General features: G+C 41.3%; 2 protein-coding genes and 1 pseudogene across 5 annotated transcripts; 1 reads left to right on the top strand and 2 right to left on the bottom strand.

Moving 5' to 3' along the window:
* Window positions 1–57: 57 nt before the first annotated feature.
* On the bottom strand, window positions 58–6,322 carry LOC126596838 (uncharacterized). 4 transcript variants are annotated; one of them, XR_007614037.1, is made up of 4 exons: window positions 5,617–6,322; window positions 4,255–5,526; window positions 2,016–2,815; window positions 58–444 (listed from the first exon to the last, which is right to left on the bottom strand). XR_007614037.1 is itself a non-coding variant. In XM_050263494.1 (3 exons), exons 1-3 carry the CDS (start codon window positions 6,048–6,050, stop codon window positions 2,209–2,211), a joined length of 2,313 nt encoding a protein of 770 aa, XP_050119451.1. In that variant the 5' UTR covers window positions 6,051–6,322; the 3' UTR covers window positions 1,856–2,208. The 4 variants fall into 4 exon arrangements, 1 of the variants encoding a protein (XP_050119451.1); XR_007614039.1 differs by having other exon boundaries at window positions 58–378; XR_007614038.1 differs by lacking the exon at window positions 58–444 and adding an exon at window positions 802–1,163.
* Window positions 6,323–7,820: 1,498 nt separating this feature from the next.
* Window positions 7,821–8,926, top strand: LOC126595375 (uncharacterized). The gene is made up of 4 exons (XM_050261695.1): window positions 7,821–8,065; window positions 8,174–8,384; window positions 8,469–8,550; window positions 8,634–8,926. The coding sequence occupies exons 1-4, from the start codon at window positions 7,821–7,823 to the stop codon at window positions 8,924–8,926; spliced, it is 831 nt and encodes a 276-aa protein (XP_050117652.1).
* A 9,470-nt stretch (window positions 8,927–18,396) lies between these two features.
* Window positions 18,397–21,075, bottom strand: LOC126596840 (uncharacterized; annotated as a pseudogene).
* Between the last annotated feature and the right edge of the window lie 4,053 nt (window positions 21,076–25,128).

The following is a 25,128-nucleotide window of genomic DNA, read 5'->3' as shown; positions in this document are numbered from 1 at the left end:
CTCCATATGCAAGCATTCGTAAGGCAGCAGTAATTTTTTGATGAGGAAGAAGATCCATAGCACCAAAAGCATCATTCTTTTGCATAAAGTAAGAATCATGGTTGCAAACAACAATCATGATTTTGTTGAACAAATGTCGTTCCATTCTAAAACGACGTTTAAAGTACATATTAGGGAATGCACTATTACGACAAAATAATCGTCCAAGAATCCTGTAGCTTGTCGTTGCCTGCTTCTATCAAGGTTTCCAGAACGGCTGGGCCTGTAGATCTGACCCACAGCTTAGATGACTCGACGGGAATGCAAGACTCTGCCCATTCTTGCTTCGTCATCTCTCCTTCTACGCTCCTCATCCTCTTCCCTCTCAGTTTGGGCCACCTGGAGAACATTCCTTTTGATTGGTTAAACAATTCTTCCTCTTGCTGATCGATTTCCTACATCATCCTTGAAGAAGAAGACATTGTAAAAATGAAGCAAAAACTATGAATTTTGGTGAAGAAGGAAGCAAAAACTATGAATAATGATAGAAATCTTAAGAAAATTGGTGTGAGATTTGTGAGGATGCATGGGGGATGATTATATGGAGGATTCAGAAAGGATTAGGTTGTAGATAATATCACGTGACATGCCGTCATTCATTAAAAATCTAATGGAAACCTATCCTCAAAGATTGTAAACAGATTATGACACGTGACGCGACGTGATTGGTTAATAATCTTATCGGAAATCCATCACCAATAATTGTTTTTTTCGGATTATGACAAGTGGAGCAACGAGAACGATTAAAAATCTTATTCGAAGTTACAAAAAAAATTATTTTGTATTATACTAATATTTTATTGCTTATTGTCAAGGCTATTGAAATGCAACGGTGGAGATGCAAAAGATGATTACTGTTAATTAAGGACAGTTACTGTTCACTTGGTGGATAGCATAGTGTATTGCCTTTTTTGGGGTTTTTTTTTTTGGGGGGGGGGGGGGGGGGGGGGGAGGGGTGTTCCCACGTTGGAACTGCTCTAAGTATAGGAAGCTTTTCATTTCAGCTGTATAAATGATGAAATCTTTGTGTATCGTCATCTTCTGTTTCCTTATAACAGGTCTCTATCTTTCTTCCCACAAGATCAATTCCGCTTCACGGGCTTCTCTCCCAGGAAGACGACCGGCTAGAAAATTAAGCATGTCATTGACCCACAACAAAGATGAATATCAAAAGTTCAAGGTAGGGTTTTTTTTATTATTATTATTTATTTTTATATATATATATTTGATGCATAATGTTTTTATTCCAAGTTTTCATGCAATTCAGAAAATTTTGAGTAAGGGCAACGTGACTTCAACTATTTTCAAAAAGGGTCCAAAACATATCTGTTTTCAGTTCTCACATAACATGCCAAATGAATCCTGTTCGAGCATGTCAGTCTTTCTTTTCACACAATACATGAGTTAACAATCATAATGTTCAGTTCTTCCTGAACAGTCTGCTTTAGTGACGGAAAACATTGTAATTTCACATCAAGTTTGTAGCCTGAAACCGTCTGATTCTATTTTTGAAGTTTTTTTAATAGATGCTGTGTTCGTATTCTACTTTTATCCAAAACCATCATTGAGGTTGTGTTACATGTAGGTCATTGATGAAGATGGAGAGTTAGAAGCATCCAAAGTCAAAGAAATTCCACTAGCAATCAAACATGCAAACAGTAACAATGATTTAGACGAGCTTGTTTATCATATTGATTATCATGGAGTGACTACTCATCCAAATCCAACACCCAGACATCCCACACCATAGACCGGTACTGAACCTTCTAGACTGAGATGTATGCAGATATGATGTACTTATATATCTCACGAAGGATTCATTAAAAAAATATATATATATCTCATGAAGGAACACTTGATTAAAGTTGTCTTTAATACTGTTGCGGGAATTCATTTTTCTTTTCATCATTTCACTCTACCTACATAGCTGTTTGTTCACAAGAATAAACCAAGTCAACAAGTGAAGTATGACGTACCTTGAGCCATAGGTTATAGAATGGCACTTTAACCGTAAACTGGCTACATTAGGTATAAAGCTGGATCATTGACGTATGAATCAGATCCCACCGTGCAAGACGGAGCTGATTCATTCCCTTCCATCAGGGTCTCACACTGTCAGAACTAGCTATAATTATGAACAGAGAGGAGGAAGCGAATATGTCTCTAAACTCATAATTCATAATGCAGTGAAACCATCCCATTCATATATTGCTTTCTGGCCCTTCTATATGTCTCTAGCAGTATCTTATACCTTTCTATTGCATCATCAAATATCACCTCACTACTAAACCTAGATGTTAGCTGCTGGAATGTAGCTTCCACCTTGCCTTTATGTCGACTGCACAATGTGAACAAGTTTTTCATCCCCATCAAATGCATATTCTGTTCACAATTTGGACTGCTTTCCTCCTCCGTATTAAGAAACCCAAGCCATCTAATTCGTTGGAAAGGATCTTCGCTTTTCTGAATTGCTAATTCTACATTCCTGAACACTTTCAAGAACTGTGACTCTATTTTAATTTTGTCAATCAACTGACAGAAAATAATTCGCTGGTTTAAATCAAGCCAATTATGGATATGTGATTGCGAAAAAACCGAAGCAACCAAGCAAGCCTTCCGGAAGGTAGAATCAGAATCGCCAATCAGCACAATAGCAGCGTGCAACAAATTCACAGATATATCATGAATAATTCCAGATGAATACTCGGAAAGGTTATGAGCTTTTTTTTGGTTCTGGTTCCAACTGAAGAGTGCAACATGAACAAATCCCTCCCACCTGTACACAATGAGAACCAGAGTATGTCAGAAGTCTAGCAATGTTAATTCGATTATGAGTTCAGAATTTTTTACATCTTACTTGAAGGTTTTTTTTCTTTCAGAAATCAAAAAGTAAGGGCAATTTCTAATTTTACATACATAACCAACCAATACCAGATGATATGGATTGTAGAAAAAAGATGTCTATTACTCAGCACCATATGATATGGTCACAAATGTGGATCAGCCCACATGCATTGTTCAGCCTCAGAAACAAAGACGTTTCAAAGAAGAATCATTTTAAGCAGTCAAAAGAATTTTTTAATCTTTTGTATAGTTAAAAATATCTTTTGACTGCTTAGAATGATTCTTCTTTGAAACATCTTTGGGTGTAAGCCAACTCCTTATAAGAAAATTTAAGGTTCTTAATCCCCTGATACTTTCAACATGCCCCCTCACTTCTGGTGTCATCTAAGACTACACGTGGACATTCCATATTGTGTGATGTGGGAACATGTGGGCAGTTAGGAACAACACGCGAGCAACCTGCTTTGATAACATGCTAACACTAGAAAATTAAACTTCAACAGACCGAGAAAGCCCTTGAATTCTAGACAATTCAAGTAGTTTGTGTAACTGACTAATTTTGTGTTACAGTTACCCAAGTGTTGTGAACTCAATAATTTATAGACCAAGCTCCCTATCTGTTCAATATTTCCCCCACACAGTGCTTAGGAGTCGATGACAGCTTTTGGGGTTAAGTGGATAGGGATACGGTCAACAGGACTCTAGACAACAACTACTCATTCATTGAGCATTCTGGAGATTCTATTAAATTAAAATGAAGAGGATGTCATAAAAGTATACAAATGACATTATCACAACAGATATTGTTCATGCCCACAAGACAGTTAGAAGAGGTCAATCTCTTCATATCTTATCTATAATTGGTAGATAATGTATATTGCAGCGTCAATATTGCAGCATTCCCTTATATCCACAAAATATTCAATGTTCCACATCAGAGGGTGAAAAATAAGTTAAAACTATCCATATGCTTTCGTCATATATCACTTGCACACATACTCTGCACGATACTGAATCGTGTACCTATAAGTTTACTTACACTACCAACATCCCACTTGGAAATATTTTATTAGTAAACTATGCCAAAAATCATACCCTTCTGATTTTTTTTTAATTTTAATAATCAACTAATTAGACAAGTAAATTCCTAAATACACAATATGAGGACCAAGGATATCTTAAATCACATGGGTAGAACACCAGGTCAAGACTTTGTGATTGGTAACAGATGGTAATATATTTGATCTGACATACTAAAGATGCATGGGACTAGAAAGTCATTTCATGAACATATTTGACCCAAAAAAACCACAGCGGTAGCAATTAAGAAAGTTGATCATTAACGATAGATTATATTTTACTCATACTTACTCAAAAGGAGGCTCAACCTCAATACCGAGTGTAAGGTGTAAGGAATTGCCATCAGACCCATCAAAACTAACATTCTCGGTGCATGCCTCATGGAGAACACCTCTGGGAATATACAAAATATCACCTTCTCTCAGCAAAAATTGTTTGCATTCAGCTGGTGAACTCTGCACTTCTGAAGCATGTAGCCGATCAAGAGGATCATACAAGCGAGGTAAATGCACATTTGACTGAGGATAAAGTCTCCATTTCTTAGTCCCAACAAGTTGGCATACAAACACACAATGGTCATCGTAGTGGCGAGCCAAACCCTGAGAATCAGGGGGTGTCAAGTACATATTGGCACCAATTGATGGTTGACCAAAAAGAGATGCCAATCCATCTGCAATAGCAGCAACGCTCTCAAAGCGGAACTCCATTCCACGCAGTGCAACTGTATAACCTTCCTTGTATGCTTCTTCACATTTGAAAACATCTTTGACACCAAGATAATGAGGATCCTTTGTACAACAAGAGTTCAAACTGTTCAGAAAAAAATGTTCCTCCCTCTTTAGGTGGCCGTCTGTTCTTAGAACCCGAATGTCCTGCTGGTAGGTTAGAGGGCAACCCAATTTATTTTTCACCTCCCCTAGGAAAGTAAGGATGTTAAATTCATCAGAAGCAATAGGAAGACAAGAAACCATCCTCGGAAGCATAGAAGAAAGAAAGGAAGGAAATGCTCCCGTTGAGTTTAGAGATCGTACAAATGGTCCAAAACTATCATTCTCCTCAACTAAATCCCCTTCTGGATGCCCACGCCGCACAAGAAAGGGTGAGACCTCCCACTGATTTGATATGAAATCCTTAAAACCAGACTCAGAGAATCCAAATATACCCCTTTCAACCACATGAAAAGGCAAAGGCTTGATAAGCTGAGAGGCACAAATGGAAAGCCTAAAAAGGGTTTCGGCTATATCACTAATCCTAATGTTGCTAATATGTAAATGCCCCCCTTGGGTGGACTCTAATTGGCTTTCGAACACCATTTCATTCCGCACTTTCACCCACAGATTTCTCATGAAGGCGAAAAAAACATGAGAGAGGTTTGTTGGGATGTTCTCCAATTGCTCAATTTTACAGGTATTGATGAGAAGAACTGCAGCACTAAGAAGTAACACTGGAAGTTCATCTCCCTTAAACCCGATTTTTGGTGCGATAACTCCTCCACTATCCACAGAAACAGAGCAAAAAGACACTGAATTTTCCAAAGATTTATGAACCTGAAGAAACCCAGAACTAAAAACCTATCACATGACAAGCCAAGTAAATGAAAAACAATGGAAAGCAAAATAGTTGGGTATGACAATAAAAATGTTGGGCACTCACAGAATCCTGGGAAGCGCATAGGAATCGAGCAAACGACGCCGTCCGAAACCAGTGGTGCACAAATCCAGAAGGGCATTGCAGGCAGCCACTGAGACGCCAGTGTTGGAGCTGGCCAATGCGGAGAGCAAGCTATTGATTATGTCAGCATCGGAAGCAATCCTCTGGTTCATGTCCAAGGACTCCAGGGCGGCGGACCCCACCATCTCAGCGGCACGGCGAGATATTGCAGGAGAGTTGAAAGTGAGGAGAGTTGGGAGAAGAGAGAGGGTGGGATCGGTGATCGAGTGGTGGAGTTTGTTTAGGCATTTATTGATTAAGGGTCCGAGGGAGTTGGGGTTCAGAGATGAGAGAGCGGCCAGCACGACGGCGAAGGCGGTGTCGTCGCTAATGTCGTCGGATTCCGGCTTTCTTTTTCTTTTGGTGCGATTCTCCATTTATCTTTCTAGTAGGTGAACGGAGTTGAGTTTAAACTCTTCTAATTTATTCTCCTCAAATGGGCATCGTGACTGGGGAAATATTTTGGACTGTGTTCAACCTGTGGTTACGGCGCAGATGAATGAAATGTTGTCTCGACCTTTGGCGGATGAGGAAATTAAAGATGCTGTGGTTCAGATGGGAAGGTTGAAAGCTCCAGGGCCGGATGGATTCCAAGGTGTGTTTTTTCAATCTTACTGGGATATTATTGAAGCGGAGATTAAAGGTTTGGCAGCAGAGTTTCTAAATGGAGGAACTTGTTTAAAACCGTTAAATTCCACTAATATCGGAACTTTAACAAAAAATTTACGGTACTGTTTAATTTAACGAAAAACAACATTTTTACATAAAAAATCAATCCTTGTACTATTTATTTTACCCTTTATTTTATTTTTATCGTTAAAACTCAGTTTTCATTAGTTTTCCTCTAATATTGTCCTAATTCAAAAGATTCCTAATCCATAATCGGTGAGCCATTTTCGACCAATCAACCTATGTAATTATTCCTATAAAGTGCTCTCAAAGATTTTAACAAATAGGCTTAAACCCCTACTTTCTGATATTATGATATTATCTCTCCTTCTCAGAATGCTTTTGTGGAAGGAAGACAGATTCAAGACAATATCATCATTGCCCATGAAGTTTTCCATTTCCCTAAACTCAGGAAGGCGAAGTTAAAGTATGACCTGGGAATTAAACTTGATATGAATAAGGGGGTGGAATGGGACTTCTTGGAGGCTGTTATGTTGAAGATGGGTTTTGATAGAAATTGGGTGAATTTGGTGATGAATTATGTTACTACAGTGGAGTTCTCGGTTTTGATTAATGGTCATCAGGGAGAGAGATTTAAGTCGACGAGGGGTTTACGGCAGGGTGACCCACTTTCGCCCTATTTATTTCCTCTTGTCAGTGAGGTGCAATCACTTCTTATCAGATATGCTTCTGATGTGGGATTTGTTGAAGGAATTCAGATCAATGTTATCAGGCCATGCCTCTCTCATCTTTTATTCGCATATGACACTCTGATCTTTCTAAAAGCCACAAGGAACAATTGTCAGAATATTGTGAATCTTCTTAATGCTTACTGTCATGCGTCCGTCCAGGAGGTTAGTTTGCAAAAGTTTGTGGTTTATTTTAATGTTAATACACTAGTTGAGGTGTGTCAGGATCTTTGCAGCATTTTGAATATGCCACAGGTGGAGGACCTAGGGAAGTATTTAGGGATTCCAACAGATTGGGGAAGTTCCAAAAAAGAGGCAATGGCCTATGTTAAGGATCGTGTTTTTAGAAAGATCAAAGGGTGGAAACAACAGTTCATTTCTCAAGCGGGGCGGAAGGTACTGATTAAGGTCGTTGCTCAGGCAGTTCCTGCATACCCAATGAATATATTTAAATTCTCGAATACCTTATGCAATGAAATTGATGTTGCTCTTGCAAGATTTTGGTGGGGGCAACAAGAAAAAGAAAGAATAATTCACTGGATTAGTTGGGGAGATATGGGGTACTCAAAATGTGAAGGGGCAATGAGTTTCAGGAACTTAAAAGAGTTTAATGTCGCTCATCTTGCCAAGCAATGTTGGAGATTAATTCATGATCCAAATTCTTTATGGGCCCAGGTTTTAAAGGAGCGATACTTATAACATGTTTCATTTTTGGAAGCTAAAATGGGTGGGCGGGCTTCATGGATTTGGTCCAGTTTGCTTTAAGGAAGGGAGTTGTTGCTTAAGGATATGCAATGGCAAGTTATGAGTGGTAATCAAATAAAATTTTGGGTTGATAAATGGGTTCCAAGTATTGACTGTGGTCACCCAAAACCTCCTAGTGGAGTAGAAGTGGACAGAGAAATGCACGTAGCTTCTGTTATTCACATGGTGGGTGGTAGTTGGGATTTGGAGTCTATGCATAATTTGATATCTGAAGAGGACTGTATGGAAGTCTCTAATATCCAGGTGGGTGATTCCAAGTGGGAGGATAGGTTGATATGGCTTGTGGATAGGAAGGGGGCTTATACTGTTAAATTGGGCTAAAGGTGGCTTCGGAAAAATCATGAGAGAAGATGAAATTCTTGACATTCCTCTTCCAGGCATATTGATCCAGCGGTGTGGCATGGGATTTGGAGGGTGGAGGCCCTTCCAAAAATTCGACATTTCTTATGGAGAGGAATCAAGGGTGCTTTAGCAACGCAGCTGAATCTTTTTAAGCAGAAGTATGCCCTGTCTCCCGTCTGTCCAATCTGCAACGAGTGTGAGGAGTATGTTGAACATCTTTTGTTTTTTTGTCCTTGGGTTGATATGGTTTGGTTTGGTGGCCCTTTGAATTATAGAGTTGATAAGAGCTCTATTACTAATTTTGATGTTTGGCTTTTTAAAATGTTTAAGGAGAATTTTGGGGATAAGGCGGAGAGGGCGAAAATTCTGTCTTTGTTGGCCTTTACATGCTGGTACATATGGAAATACCGCTGTAAGTCTATTTTTAACCTCAAACCTCCTTCTCCTATGCAAACTATACAAGCTATTCAATTTGATTATACTATGTTTATGAAGATGAGAGAAAGAAACACTATTCAGCGAGATGCAATGTCTACTGTTCAGCAAGACTGTTCCTGGTCTCCACCCTTTCCCAAATGGTAAAAATTAATGTTGATGTGCATTGGAAATTGGGGGATTCAAACAGTTTTGTGGGTATTGTCGTGAGAGACTCGAGGAAAAGATATTTAATGATTCAAAGAAAGGAAGTGCACGCCTCCTGCCCTGAAGTCGCTGAGGCTTTAGCGATTCTTAAGGGGTGTCTTTTGGCTCAACAACTTTTCACAAATCATGGTAGAATCGGATTATAAGCAATTAGTTTCTTATTTAAATGGTAGTGTTGAAAATTGTAGTTGGATGACATACCCTATTTTAAGTCGTATACGGCAGTTGGGGTGTCGTTTTATCAACTGCGTGTGGTCCTGGGTGCCTAGGATAGGGAATGAAGAGGCAAACTATGTCGCTAGATTTCATGGAACGGAGATGAGCGACTCTACCTGGGTCGATAGACCCCCATCTTCGTTGGTGAGGATTTTGAACAAAGATGGTTTACCTTGCCCTCCTTCTTAGGTAGGGTTGCTGTGGGGTGGGGATAACGTGTGAGCCTTGGTTGGCAGCATCTTTTGTATTCCCTATCTTGCTTGTATGTTTTGTTGGTCAGGCTTCCTAACTTTCCTTATTTGTGGTGGTTGTTGTCTTGGAATGAAATTTCCTTGTTTCTAAAAAAAAAAAGAGCACTCTAGCGTTGCAAAGGCCCTAGGACAAGTCACTATTGAATAGCTTCTAATGAACAGTAACTACCTTTTGCATCTTCACCCCTACACTGAATAGTCATGGCAATAGGTAATAAAATATTAGTATTTTTTATTTTATAAAATAATACAAAATAATTTTATTTGTAATTTCGGATAAGATTTTTAATCGCTCTCATTGCACCACGTGTCATTATCAGAGAAGAAAATTTTTTATGATAGATTTCGATAAGATATTTATCCAATGTCGTTGTGCCACGTGTCGTTACATTTTCAGAATCGTTGATGATAGATTTCCAATAAGATTTTTAACCAATCACGTCGCGCCACGTGTCATAATATGTTTACAATCTTTGAGGATAGATTTCGATCTGATTTTTAACGAATGACAGTATGCCACATGGCATTATCTACAACCTAATCCTTTCTTTTTCCTCCATATAACCCACCATCCATCCTAAGAAATCACACACCAAAATCAAAATCTTTATCATTATTCATAGTTTTTGCTTCCTTCTTACAATGTCTTCTTGAAGGATGTTGTGGGAAATCGATGAGCAAGAGAAAGAATTGTTTAAGCAAGGGAAAGAAATGTTTAATCTCCATGTGGGCGAAAATGTGATGGAAGATGAAGAGAATGAGGAGTGTAGAAGGAGAGATGACGAAGCAAGAAGCAAAAAAGCCTCACATTCATGTTGAGTCATCCAAGCTGTGGCTTAGATCTTTGGGCCAATCGTTCCACAAACCTTAATAGAAGCAGGCAACGACGATGTACGGATCTCTTGGATGATTATTTTGTCTGTAACAGTGCATTCCCTGATACGTACTTCAAACGTTGTTTTAGAATGGAACAACATTTATTCAACAAAATCATGATTGCTGTTTGCAACCATCATTCTTACTTTGTGTAAAATAATAATGCTTTTGGTGTTATGGGTCTCATTCCTGAGCAAAAAATTATTGTTGCCTTGGGGATGCTTGAATATGGAGCATCTGCAGACCAAGTGGATGAGATAGCGAGGATGGGGAAATCAACCATTTTTGAGTGCCTGATGAGGTTTTGCTCTGCAATCGAATCTATCTACATCGCAAAGTACTTCCGGAGACCTACTGAGATGGACTTGCAAAGGCTTCTGAAGAAGGCCGAGATGCGAGGTTTTCCTAAGTGATTGGAAGCATCGACTGTATGCAATGGACCTGGAAAAACTGTCCAAATACATGATAACAAGCTTATGGGGATAGAAAATGAGCAAAAAGTATCATTTTGGAGGCGGTAACATCATTTGATACATGGCTTTGGCACGCTTTTTTGGGTGTTCTGGGGGCTTAAAATGACCTTAATGTCCTTGCCAAATCCCCAGTGTTCAACGATGTCCTGCAAGGAAAAGCACCAAGAGTCATGTACTGGGTCAACGGACGTAAGTACCACGGGCCATACTACTTAGCAGACGACATTTCCCCAAGGTGATCTTCGTTTGTCAAAACAGTGCCACATCCGCGAAATGCAAAGGTGGTCATCATTTCAAAAAAAAATTTACCGTTGGAAATCCAACAGTCCAAAATAAGTAATCATTGAAATCCAACGGACGAGAAAAAGCCACGTGGCCACCAATGGTAACATTTTTACCGTCTGCACAGCGGGCCCCAGCGCCTGAAATGTTGTCTGCGACGCACCCCTACGCACTAGCGTTATGCACGCTCCTGACGCAAAAATAATTAAAAAGTGACTGACGCCACCCTGACGTCAGCATTGTTGCTGGTGCGTGTGGGTCTTCAAAGTCGCCTATCTATCGGGCTCTAGCATACGCTAGAGCTGCTTTAATAGCAGTTGGCAAGAGTGTCATCTGACCAACCTTTTATCCAACACATTTTCATTTTTTTTTCGAAAAATTGTGATTAGGTGTGAGGCTCACTCTACATCGAACTTTAATTATCCAAATTGTCATAAATCATCCTTGCAAAAATTCAATTCAATCTGAAACCATTTGCCTATTTAATTATAAAGATAAAATTTAATTGTTTCTTATATAACAAAATATTAGTTAATTTTTTTGAACCCAATTAGATGTCTTAAATATTTTCAATTTTGCTAATATTTTGCAAAGATGATCTATGAGGTGCAACTTGAAAAATAGATAGTTTGGATCGTTAAAATTTGATGTAGTGTGGACCCCACAACTAATCCCTTATTTTATAAATAAAAAAAATGAGAATCTCTTCCCTTAAAGGTTTTCGTCATCTAACAATATAACGATAATCCAATCCACATTCCAATTAACCCTTAAAACTTTAATTTTCAAGTATTTAGAAAACAACTCTTAATTAAAACTAGTGGTATGCTGGCAAGTTATACATGTGTAATTAAATTTGTGTATAGTTATAAAAATATTTATTTTACCTTTTTAAGAAAAAAGAAAACATAAAAAAATAAATTAAAAAAAAATGTTGATGAAAAGAATTCAGATGATGGGAGAAATTATGGGGAGACAATTGTAACCATGTTTCAGATTGTTTGTACCATACTTGACCAATCCCGAAACTACTGAGCACCGGTCAACGTTATACCGTCAAGGACCTAGAAGAGCTTCCCTTCAACCAGGAGGGCAATCACAATGCGACACGTGTTGACATCAGAAGCCAATCACAGCGCGACACGTGTCAACATCAGAAGCCAATCACAACACGACACGTGTCAATGTCAGAACAAAACTAGAAACTCTTTTCTATAAATATGGATCATTCTCCCACAATAATCTCTAATGTCATTTTGTACTAAACTATTCACTAGAACTCACAAAAGGAGAGCTTGAACCTATGTATTTGTGTAAACCCTTCACAATTAATGAGAACTCCCCTACTCCGTGAACGTAGCCAATTTGGGTGAACCACGTATGTCTTGTGTTTGCTTCTCTGTCTCTATTCATTTACATACTTATCCTCACTAGTGACCGAAGCAACCAAGCGAAGGTCACAAAACCTGACACTTTCTGTTGTACCAAAGTCCTCACTAATTTTGTGCATCAACATTTGGCGCCGTCTGTGGGAACGACACTTGTTCCCACTCTCTTCAACTTTGTTAAGCTGGTTTCCACCGCTCGTACACTTTCTTTTGGCCAAGCATCTCTCTCCGACATAGGGAGCGAAAGAAGCCATAGCACACAAAATGACACCCCCCTTGGACCTAGTATGAAGCAACGAAAGCAGGAAGGAAATAGAGTTGCTTTTCAAGCTAAAGTTGATGAGCTAGAGGTTCAGAACAACAAGATAGCGATGAAGAATGAGGTCCTCCAGGAACAATATGAAAAACTTTTCGAGATGCTTCACGAGGCTAGGCATGCTCAAACACACAAGCTCGTCGCCCATGTTGAGGTCAACAATTATCTTAATGCCCCCCAACACGGAGGGTCACCGATATCCAACATGGACATCCCTGATAGGGATCGAGCTACACATCAATATGATAATCAACAGGAGACTTCTCTCAACCCAGCTGCTTCAACCTGAAGCAAAAGAAGTAGAGAAAAGCACCTTCTCACAAAGGGAGTGGAAGGATCAAAAGCCGTCTATCGCGATTGTCGAGACTTCCTAAAGCAACGTCGAGAGAATCTCATCCACATAAGCTCGAAGATCAATGACCCAAGAGTTTCTGAAAGACTCAGTCCTCTTCCACGACCCAGGCCAGCAGCCAATCTAGGGAATGGGCAACAGGTTCCAGAAGAACATGAAGGTACAGGGGACTCAGAAATATTCCGACATACTCACTCTAGGAGTCAGTGTGGAGAGTCCAAGGAAAAATCAAGCTATCTTGATCCAACTTTCCTACTTACAAGAGACGATGAGGACTTACAGAAGAAAACTTCAGTGGTGCACGACTCCACTCAGGACCCCCTTGTCCTACAGCTCCTGGAGGAAGTAAACAAGTTGAAGGCTGAACGTCAAGCCGAGATACCTGACTGGAACCAACCCAGGCCTGGCCCCCTCACAAGAAAGATCCTTAACACCCCTCTCCAAGCGAAGACAAAGCAGAAGCTTGACTTACAACTCTATACTGGAAGGGAAGACCCGATTGAACACCTTAACCTCTTTGAGTCCACCATGGTATACCGGAGACACACCGACGAAGAACGGTGCCTTCTCTTCCGCTCCACCCTCTCTGGCGGAGCTTTAAACTGGTATTGCCGTCTTCCACCTGAGACAGTAGACTCATTTGAAGAGTTGAGGAAGCTGTTTGTCTCTCAACACATCTTACAGATCGATCGCTTGCATTCCGCAGATGACTTGTACACTATTCGCCAGAAGCCGGACGAGTCATTACGAAAGTATGCTGGCCGCTTCAGCCATGAGTATTCTCGCTGCGCTGAGGCAGATGACAAGACCGCCCTTAAGGCCTTCACGACAGGCTTACGTGACTGTTTCTTCAAGTACATGATCAATGCCAACATTTGGAAGACTTACTCTGAGGTGATGGCACAAGCTTACAACCATGCCTCCGCCGAGGCAAGGACATATCAAGGGAAACCCCCTACAGTCACCCCTTATCAGCAAGTAGGGAGTGGAGGCCAGATCCAACCGAATGAGAAGACCTCAACCTTCCAAACAGTAGCAGCACACCCTCCTGCCTCATTTAATGCTTCACTAAGTCAGCAGACATATCAATCCCAGGGCAAAAGGAAAGATTTCCATCATCACCAATCTCATTTTAATAAAAAGAATAAGGGGCACTATCGCGATAACTCAGGATAACGTCATAATAACGCCCGTCCCCAGGCAGTCAACGCAGTGGGCCAATCACGTGTCAAGACAGGCCCTACCCCGAGGTAGACATACACACCTTTGAACGCTACATGCGCGGTCATCTACCCCAGTATAGCTCACCTGATACCAAAGCCAAAGCCAAGACAACCAGATTACAAGTCCACGAAGAACACTGGCATGTTTTGTTGCTACCACGAGTATAATGGCCATGATGGCGAGAAGTGCATCATCCTCTGTGATCATATTGAAGCTTTGGCACGTGAAGGAAAAATTGATCAGTTCCTCCTTCACCCTCCAAGGGATAACTGTAATCAACGCCAGGTGAATGTGATATATTCCATAAGCGGTGGCACACCCATGTCTGAATCTTCCAATAGGGCCATGAAAAATAGTGAACGAACTTTGAAACCTGGCCATCAAGTGTTTCACGTGGAAGACATCAGGGGAGGCAAGTATCAAAAGCCTAACTGGGATCCAATATGTTTCTACCTTGAGGAAGAAAAAGGTATCATCTACCCTCACAACGACCCGCTGATCGTGGAGGCTCACATAGCAAATTTTGATGTGAAACGAATCCTGATAGACACAGGTGCTTCAGTCAATATCATGTTTGCTGAAGCTTTCAAGACACTTAATGTAGCTGAACACTTGCTCGATCGCTCGATTTCTCCTCTGATAAGCTTCTTTGGCGATATCGTACAACCTTTAGGGAGTATACACTTACCCCTCACCATTGGTACAGGCCCTTACACAGCTACTATTACCACTAACTTCCTAGTGGTCAATTGCCCGACGGCATACAATGTCATCTTTGGGCGCACATGCATCAATGATCTCAAGGCCATGGTATCTACACATATGTTGTTGATGAAGTTTCCAACCCCTTTCGGCAATGGATATATCATGGGAGATCAACTTAGTGCTCGATCATGTTACAACACTTCAGTTAAGCAACAACACCTGCCTGTCCCCAAGGAGACCCTCTCTATACATAACCAGGTAGTAAAGACCAGTCCAGATGAAGCTAACTCGGATCTTCATGATGGCAACAGTCAACCCGATGACCCTCGAGATGACTCCTTCACCCAGCAAGCACAACCCACTGAAGAGTTAGAGAATGTCTCTATCTCCAAAGACCATCCAGATCGCATGGTGAAGATTGGTACCACTTTGTCACCACCCCTTCGGTTGTCGCTGATCTTTTTTTTGCAAGAGAACGCCGAGGTCTTCGCTTGGTCATATAAAGATATACCGGGCATCTCTCCCGATATCATCTGTCACCACTTGAGTATTGATCCCAAGACCAAACTAGTAAAACAGAAGCGAAGATCTTATGATGTTGAACGATACGAGGCGATGAAAGCAGAAGTTGAAAAACTCAAGGACATAGGCTTGGTCCGTGAAGTCAATTACCCAACATGGGTAGCAAATGTTGTCCTTGTTAAGAAAAATCTGACCAAGGAAAGTCTCCTACTTCAAAAGGTCTTGTGGAGAATGTGTGTCGACTACACCGACCTAAACAAATGATGCCTAAAGGATAGTTTCCCCCTTCCTCTCATTGATAGACTTATAGATTCTATGGCAGGGTGTGAGCTCTTGAGCTTCATGGACGCTTATTCAGGATACAACCAAATCCTCATGAACCCCTCAGACCAAGAACACACAGCCTTCACTACTGACAGGGGACTATATTGCTACAAAGTCATGCCCTTCGGTCTAAAGAATGCAGAGGCAACTTATCAGAGGCTAGTTAATTCAATGTTTACCGAACAAATCGGAAAGAGCATGGAAGTTTATGTTGACGATATGTTAGTCAAGAGCAAACATGCCGACCAGCATATCACCAACCTATATGAAACCTTCACCATTCTGAAGAGGTATCGAATGAGGTTGAACCCCAACAAATGTGCCTTCGGCGTGGGCTCTGGCAAATTCTTAGGCTTCATGATTAGCCAACGAGGCATTGAAGCTAACCCCAAAAAGATCAAAGCAATCCTCGACATGAAAGAGCCAGTAACTTCAAAAGACATCCAAAGCCTTACTGGCAAGGTGGCAGCCTTAACCAGATTCATCTCTAAGGCCACAGACAGATGTGCTCCTTTCTTCAAAGCACTCAAGGGAAATAAGAAGGACATTACATGGACGGAGGAATGTGCCAAGGCATTCAGGAACCTCAAAGAGTACATGAGTAAAGCCCCTCTACTCTCCAAACCAAAAGTTAGTGACACTCTCATTATCTATCTATCGGTTTCGGCTTCAGCTGTCAGTTCTGTTCTTATTCGAAAGGACAATGGTGTCGTACGGCCCGTCTACTACGCTAGCAAGGCCCTACAAGATGCGGAGACACAATACTCCAACATTGAGAAATTAGCTCTAGCATTGGTCATGTCTGCTAAAAAACTTCGCCCTTATTTCCAAGCACACGCCATCATCGTGCTTACCAATCACCCTCTTCGATAGATACTCCAGAGTCCTGACACGTCTGGGCGAATAATCAAATGGGCGATAGAATTGGGTGAGTTTGACATCTCCTACCAGCCGAAAAGGGTTAAGCAGTAGCAGATTTCATCGTCGAATTCACATATCCTGTTGACATTGCTTCTACACCTGAAGCAGTAGCTTCATTACCATCGGAAACTCAGAAGATAGAATCAACAACCCTAGCATAGAGTCTGTATGTTGATGGCTCATCCAATCAACAGGGTTGCGGAGCAGGATTAGTCATCACTACCCCCGACAAAGTGGCGATAGAATACGCTATTCGTTTCAAATTCAAGGTATCGAACAACGAGGCCGAATACGAAGCCCTTCTAGCAGCCTTACATTTGGCTAAGCACTTTGGGGTTAAACAAATTGATATTTTCAGTGACTCCCAATTAGTGGTCAACCAAGTCACGAACAACTTTGATGCTAAGGATAGCTCCATGGCAGCATATCTTGCGCAAACACGACTTTTGCTCAAGCACTTCCACTACCAGATCACCCAAGTTCCTCGAGCAGCAAACAGTCATGCAGACACTTTGGCTCGCCTCACCTCGGCAGTGGAAGACAAGATTGGGAGAAAAATTCATGTCGAATTGTTGGCAGCACCAAGCACCATGGTCGCAGAAGTGTGCAATTTACAACAAGGAGATAGTTGGATCACCCCAATTTATAAATTCCTTGTTCATGGCACCCTCCCAAATGACAAAGTCCAAGCTAAGCAGATTCGATACAAGTCTACCCGCTACATGATCATTAATGACCAATTATACAAGCGCGGTTTTACCCTGCCATACCTAAGATGCCTTACACCTGCGGAGGTGGAAATTGTCCTTCGGGAAATACATGAAGGAGTCTGCGGAGATCATGCTGGGTCTCGATCCCTAGCACACAAGACTTTTCGCCAAGGATACTATTGGCCAACACTCCACCAAGATGCCATCAGAATATCTTGCTCATGTGATAAGTGTCAACGCTACGCAACTATTCCTCACTCCCCTCCCGAGCCGCTCACTCCTATGATCAGCCCTTCGCCCTTCGCCCAATGGGGACTTGATTTGATCGGCCCAATGCCTACAGGGAAGGGCAAGGTCCGCTATGCAATTGTTGCAGTTGACTACTTCACAAAGTGGGCTGAAGTAGAACCCTTGGTAACCATTACTGAGGCAAAAATAGAAGACTTCGTATGGAAGAACATCCTCTGCAGATTCGGCATTCCCAATGCTATAGTCACGGACAATGGGCGACAGTTCGACAATAAGAAGTTCATGATGTTCTGCTCTAAGTTCAACATCAACTTATGTTTTGCCTCTCCAGCCCATCCCCAGTCTAATGGACAGTCGAGGCCGTTAACAAAATAATCAAGCGCACTCTGAAAACTAGCTTGGACAAAGCTAAAGGTTGTTGGCCAGAATTCGTACCCCAAGTTCTTTGGTCATACCGCACTTCATATCGGACTTCCACAGGAAAAACTCCATTCTCACTTGCTTTTGGTACAGAAGCAGTTGTCCCGGTTGAGCTTGAGCAAGCAACATACCGAATCCAGAACTACATGTAGAATGAGAACGACAAATAACTCACCCTCAACCTGGATCTAGTCGAGGAACAGAAATCAGGCTCACCTGAGGAATGTCACCTACAAGCAGCGCATCTCCAACTACTACGACTCAAGGGTCAAACCTCGCTCTTTCAAAGTGGGAGACTGGGTACTGAAGAAAAGATTACTTTGTGATAGAGTCCCGAGTGCAGGAACACTCAGTCCTAACTGGGACGGACCATTCGAGGTTGTCGGCATCAGCCGCCCTGGCTCCTACAAGCTCAGAAGCTCCGACGGCAAGACCCTTGGCCATCCATGGAATGCTGACCACTTGAAGTACTATTACAAATAGACTCACATTGTACAAGTGTTAAGCTACAGCCGTTCGGCATCCTATGTAACAAAGACCATTTGGTATGAATTCAATAAAGAGGTGATTTAGCCAACTCGGCCCTAAACTCTTTTACATTCTGAGCAATGAAACACTCAAGTGTTGAAGCTTCAACGCAAATGTTTCCAATACAAAATAAAATCTAAGTATGTGTCAACAAGACTATACAAAGGATCTATGCAAACATAGCCAAACATTCATCAATGATAGGGCAAACACTTGAAGCTTGATAATACAAACACTTGCTTGATAATGCAAACACTCATAAACATGCAAAACAAAAAAAAAAATCTCAGGCTTATAACATAGCACATGCCATACAAACAACAAACTAGTGCAGGTAGAGTACATGCAGAAAGTGAAAGCACTTCTAGTCATCCTCATCTGAGGTTGAACCCCTGATCATATCACTCTGAGTCCTACCGCCATTTTCTCCATCTCCAAACTCATCATCACCCTAATGACTCTGCTCATCAGCACTAGCCTCATCGCCAGACTCATCTGCACTACTAGAATAAACTGCAAGGTCGAAGGTTTCACCTTTTCGATGATGCTCATCTATTTCTTCACGGTATTTTCGAAGAACGCTTCCATCATCATAACGATCAAGGATAGCCATCCACTTCTTTTTTTCAAAGTGAACTTCCCGGGTATAACGAGGTTTAAGGACATGGAGAAAGGCCTGGGAACCCAAGAACTCATTCACAGCATCTTCCTTCTTAGTCGGGATACTACTCTTCAGCTCAGAAACCTCAACCAAGGCACTATCCAACTCCCCTTTAACCTTGGAAACCTTGAGCATAGTTGTCTCCAACTGTTTCTTAGTCGCCTCCAACTGTACCTTGAGTCTCAAGTTCTCACCATTCCGTCTCTTCAAACTCTCAAAATGTTGATCCTTGACTTGGATGGCCTCAGCCAAAGCTTTGCTCGTCTTCCTGGCATCATTCACAAGCTGTTTATTCTCTTTCAATTTCACCTTGCACCGCTCAGCCTCTCGCAGTTTGTCGTGATACTCAGCCATGACCTGCATGACAAGACGATCATCGCTACCAAAATAATGCTAATAAAGAGGAGAAAACAAGGAAATGACAAAGTAACACTCACATATGAAGACAGCTTCAACATCCGGTCACAATCCGATTCATCTTTAGCTAAGGGCTCTCCAAGCTCATCGAAAGTGAATCGACGCCCTGCCAGGCAATTGTTGATATACCCAAAGTCCTTTGGCCGCATGGCAACCTTCAAATCCTTCCAAGGGACACTGCCAACCTCTTCCTTATCTTTACCCTCGCTGCTAGAACTAGGATCACCTTTCTGCCCAATGTGCTTTCTAACTGGAGGAAGGATAGGATTGATAGTAGGAAGAGGAGGCAGCAATTGCCTATCTTCCCCGGCAACTACGGCAGCAGCACATCCAATGGCCTCAGCTTCAGCTTTCTTCGAGGCAGCAACCTTGAGGACTTTTTCTCGAGACTTAGTTTTAATGATTGGTCTCACTCGGTGCTTGCAAGCTTCCTTGTGAAACAAGATGTCTTCTGAAAGAACTAACATGGGCACACTCCTTTTCTTGGTGCTAATCTCCACTTTCTTGCCCACCTTCTCCACTGAACAAGGAAAATCAAAGTAAGGAATACCACATTATATATATATATATATATATATATATATATATATATAAAAGGGAGGGAAGAACAAGGATCAAGTGAAGGATACAACTTACTCGCTCGTCTCTGGCACTCGGAAACTAAGGGCTGGAAACCGTACTTTCGAAACAAGGGTCGTAGCTTACCCAAATGTCTATCTTCTTTGGGCACCCTCAACACTTTCTCTACATCAGCTAGCTCCTGTCCGGAGAGTTTGATGGTGCCTCGTGTCACTGCATGAAGAAAAATCTTAGAAGCAAGAGAAAATCACAACAATAGCAAATAATGAGAAAATGGATACATTACAACCTACAGTCTAGAAGTGAGTAAGAACACGTCGCTCAGGCGTGACACCCTTAGCATGCTCCCAATCATTATAAAGAAAGCACCAACGTTTCTTCCATGTGCAGTACACCTTTCTCTTATCAAAGACAACACGCTTTCTCTCGCTCCGACATGCACAATCGGCATAACCAGTACATGCTTTCACCGGGCGCATCTTATAACAGTAGCGCCACTGATGGAAAGAAGGCTCACCTAATCCACACTCCATCCAAATAATATAAAACCCGATCAAGGTATCCCAGAAACCAGGGTTGAGTTGCCTAGGTGCATAACCAATAAAAGATAGCATCCGTTGCAACCACGGATGCAAAGGTAAATTTACCCCCAAGGTCACTAATGTTTGGGTATAGAACATAACATGACCCTTGGGCGGCTCAGAAGGCAATTCTTCACAACGCACCAAACGTATTCCTACACTACGGGGGATACTACATGATCGCCTTAGGGCCTCAAGCTGCTTTTCGCTATCTAACAAGTTATTTTCTAAATGGTCCGCTGTGAACTCAGAGCGAAATATGGGTATGGCGTCACAAACAACCCCCTCACCCACTAGCATGGAGTAAGAACCAATATTGGCTAAGGTTTGACAATTGTGCGGATCATCCAACGTTTCTTTCGTACAAAACTCTAACAAAGGCCATGAAGACCCTGACATTGCAGGCTCAAACCTAGAGCTAGAGCTAGGGGAGCCCTCATCACTAAAACTTCCAGACTCCGACATCTACAACAAACAGAAACAAACTCTATCACTACATGAATGATCAAAACATAAGGAAGCTCATAGGGCATGAAGAAAATATCAACAAGTTCATTATGTTCTTAACAAAATACATGAACACTCAAACAATTCAACAAGAATGAAAACATCCGATCTAGTGGAGAAGACTACCAACCTGAAGATGGTGCAGCAATGCAATGCTAAAATCCCTCTCAAGTAAAGAGCACTCTGTCTTCAAAAATCACTACAAGATGAGCAAATGAAGGTAAGGTAAAGAATGGAAACTTATCCTTCTTATATATAGTTCAACATGGCTATTGACATTCAAAATTCAAATTCAAACCATGAGAAAACCCCACATGGAAAATCTTCAAACTTCTAACACTAGGGAGTTTCAAATTTCAAATGTTTCAGTTCCCCCCTTCAAAAAAAAAAAAAAAAAAATGGAAGGGGGAACACAACAGCTTCATCAATGGGATTCAACTACCAATCTCAAAAACTTCGCACTATCTTCATCAAGATAGTGCAAAGTACAATCAATTTATGGTGCCAACAAAAGCTTCATCAATGGAGGACAAATATCAATCTCAAAAGCTTCGCACTATCTTCATCAAGATAGTGTGAAGCAAAATCAATTTATGGTGCCAACAAAAGCTTCACCTATAAAGCTTCAACCCTTCAACACCAAAGCTTCAACACCAAAGCTTCACCTATAAAGCTTCAACACCAAAGCTTCACCTATCAAGCTTCAACCCCAAAGCTTCACCTACAATACAAAATTTCAACACCAAAACATATAAAAGCTTCACACACTCTTCATCAAGATAGTGTGAAGCTAATTCAAGTTTTGTGTCCTAAAAATAGCTTCAACTAGTCGCGCTATATACCCAAGCAAAAATCTATAGTCAATAAACCTTACCTATTAAACTATTTTCCAAACACAAAACCTTGTGGCAAATAAACAAATTTTGTTCACAAAACCAAGATTCTCTTGAACTTGTACAACAACACATGAGTAAACACAAACATTTTTTGTTTTACATCCGCAATATCCCTATCATAAACAGACATACAATTATATAAAATCCAACCCAAGCAGCCTTTTTCTCCCTCTCCCTCTTCCGCCTCTTTCCATCTATCAAATTTCTGCAACTCCTGCTATTCCTCAGTGGAGCTGAATTTTGGACATCTTATAGTTCTTGAGCAGATGAACAACTTTCACGAAGGAAATGTTTCTATTTGAGTGACGGAAGTTAGAGTGTTGAAGCTCCAAACATGACGGTCAGATTTCTGCAAGCTTCAAAGCTGCTGCGGTGTTTCTAAGATCTGGAAATATTCAACCGTTAGTTTGTTCTGAATTTTTGATATGTTATGGAAGAGATGATGAGGAACAACTTCGATGAAGAACGTATGTTGATCTGAACAAGAGAAAATGAAGTTTCGAAGCTCACAATAAGTCTGACGGGTTAATAGAAAAATGATGAATAACTACTCATCATACCTGACTTTCTGAATTTGTACTGCTCCGACAGATCTTAGATTTGGATATGTTGTAGTTCACATGGTGAGGAACAACTTCGATGAAGAAAGTATGTTGATCTGAACAAGAGAACATGAAATTTCGAAGCTCACAATTAACAGAAAAATGATGAACAGTCACTCATCATACCTGAATATCTGGAGTTGTACTACTCCGATGGATCTCAAATTTGGATATGTTGTAGTTCACAAGCTAAGGAACAATTTTCATGAAGACAACCTTGCGATTTGAGCTACAAAGAATGGTGTTATATTGAAGAGCTACCGCTCCCTCTACGTTAACTCCCTCATTCACTTCCTTGGCTTCAACACCCACATTTCCTTCAACATGGCTTTGGAATAATTCAGATTTTTAGTGGAAATGAAAACCTTTCCAGCAAAGAAAGGAAAAGGCAAAGCAAAAGAAAAGCTAAAGGCCACAAAAAGTGACAGACAAAAGGAATAAATGAGCAGTTTTGGGCTACACAAAAATTTTGGGCCCTCACAAAGCTAAAACCAACTTGAAATATTTTTGGATAAGGCATATATGAAGGTGTGACATCAAAACAAGGCTTTGTTACTTTGACAAATTAGTAGCTAGCAAGACACCTCATTTGGCAACTCTCCTCGCCTGGAGACTTGGGGGACTCCCACCATATGCTACTGCACCTTGATACTCGGAAGTCTCACAACCACTCAGTGACTTGGATTTTTCAAGTCTCCAACCAAGAAGTTTTCCTCACTCGGAAAATTAAGGGAACACTACCTCAAACTACATGCTTCACTCACAAAGCTTCAACAATACAAGTTTCAACAAAAGAAAAAATTCAGAGAACTTTCTGAAGAAGGCTTTGGTGTATTTAACGCAATACGTTGAAATGAAGCAAAGCTTATTTATTAATATTTCCGATAAGCTACAAATATGTACATATACATGAGTCAAAATAAACAAACAAGAGGGAGCCTTCATAAAGGTTGCTTAGGGGAAGTCTCAGTAGTCGGTAGAGCCCCAGAAGGAGAAAGCACCGGAGGGTGGTTATCCGGAGCCTCAATACTGGACAGAACCCCAGAAGAAGGAGGCATTGGAGGTTGATCATTTGGAGCTTCATTATGCGGTACAGCCCCAAAAGACGAAGGCAATAAATGCCTTTGGAACAAACCCACAAACCTTTGATGATCAAGTAAAGCCTGACCATCAGATTCCTGCATCTGGTCAAGCTTCCTCTTCATGTTTGTAGCATAGTCATGCGCGAGCCTGTGCAATTGTTTATTCTCATGCTTGAGCCCTCTAATCTCCTGTTTGAGACTTATTACTTCAGCCTCCAATGATTCAACTTGGCGGGTTCTAGCAAATAGGCGTTATGCCATATTAGACACAGAACCTGCACACTGAACACTGGGAGCTAGAGAATCCTTAACAGCCAACTCATCAGACCATTTGGAAAGTAGTCTGTTATCTTTGGGAGTGAGAAGGTTCCTGGCCACCACCACAGCGGTCATATCATTCTTCATCACAGAGTCCCCAACGGTAAGAGGACCAGTAGGGCATAAGAAAGAGGGGCGCCATATGTTGTCTTGAAAAGGCATCCGTGCCTCCTCACCAAAGTTCAAGTCAAAACGACGATCGGATGGGCCAGACATTCTCAGAAATGATGAAGGAGAATGAGGTGCAATAAATCTCTGAAGTAAGGGGAAAATTCCTATAAGCAATAACTCTCTGAATGTACTTCTTACACACAATTGGTGCCCTTATAAAACGAAGGGCAACAGGGTCGTTGGTTCAAAAATCGAAGAAGCACTACTTTCCGGATTCCGAAGAGGCACCACTCTCTACACGCAACATCAACTCCTCGAGTACCACATATAACTTTGCCAAAGATCTCTGACAAAGTTTAGGCACGAGAATTTCGAAGTTCCAGCTACCCTACTATTACCCACAAGGGTAAAGGAACAACACCACTGCTTGACAACTGGAAAGTCCCTATGTGTGTCGACCTCCATGTTCCGTGGCAAGACAGACTGGCAATAACGTCCAACATTTACTCACATTCGAGAAAAGACTCCCAACATAATTACTTTCTTAAAAACCGAAGCGGCACCGCTCTCCGAATCTCGAGAGCCAGACTCCCAATAGGATTACTTTCTTAAAAACCGAAGCGGCACCGCTTTTCGAATCTCGAGAGCCAGATCCTCGATGAGATTGCTTGTTCAAAAACCGAAGAGGCACAACTCTCAGAACTTCGAGAGCCAGATTTCCTTAGATAAAGCTTGTCTGTAATCTTCACACGCAACATCAGCTTTCCAGATACCACATACCACTTTTTCAAAGTGCTCTGACAAAGTTAAAACACGTGAAGTTGGCAACTCCCACTA

This window comes from Malus sylvestris, chromosome 13 (assembly GCF_916048215.2).
Source record: "Malus sylvestris chromosome 13, drMalSylv7.2, whole genome shotgun sequence".
In the NCBI taxonomy this organism is placed as follows: Eukaryota; Viridiplantae; Streptophyta; class Magnoliopsida; order Rosales; family Rosaceae; genus Malus; species Malus sylvestris.
Note: the sequence above shows the minus strand (reverse complement) of the source record. Positions and strands in the feature narration are given on the sequence as shown.

Coding starts and splice junctions, on each gene's coding strand:
- LOC126596838 (XM_050263494.1), bottom strand. CDS start 6,050: ATGGAGAATCGCACCAAAAGAAAAAGAAAGCCGGAATCCGACGACATT. Junction 5,527..5,616: donor TATGCGCTTCCCAGGATTCT/GTGAGTGCCCAA, acceptor ATAGGTTTTTAG/TTCTGGGTTTCTTCAGGTTC. Junction 2,816..4,254: donor GAGGTTGAGCCTCCTTTTGA/GTAAGTATGAGT, acceptor CATTGTGTACAG/GTGGGAGGGATTTGTTCATG.
- LOC126595375 (XM_050261695.1), top strand. CDS start 7,821: ATGCAATGGCAAGTTATGAGTGGTAATCAAATAAAATTTTGGGTTGAT. Junction 8,066..8,173: donor GATTCCAAGTGGGAGGATAG/GTTGATATGGCT, acceptor TTCCTCTTCCAG/GCATATTGATCCAGCGGTGT. Junction 8,385..8,468: donor TTTGTCCTTGGGTTGATATG/GTTTGGTTTGGT, acceptor AAAATGTTTAAG/GAGAATTTTGGGGATAAGGC.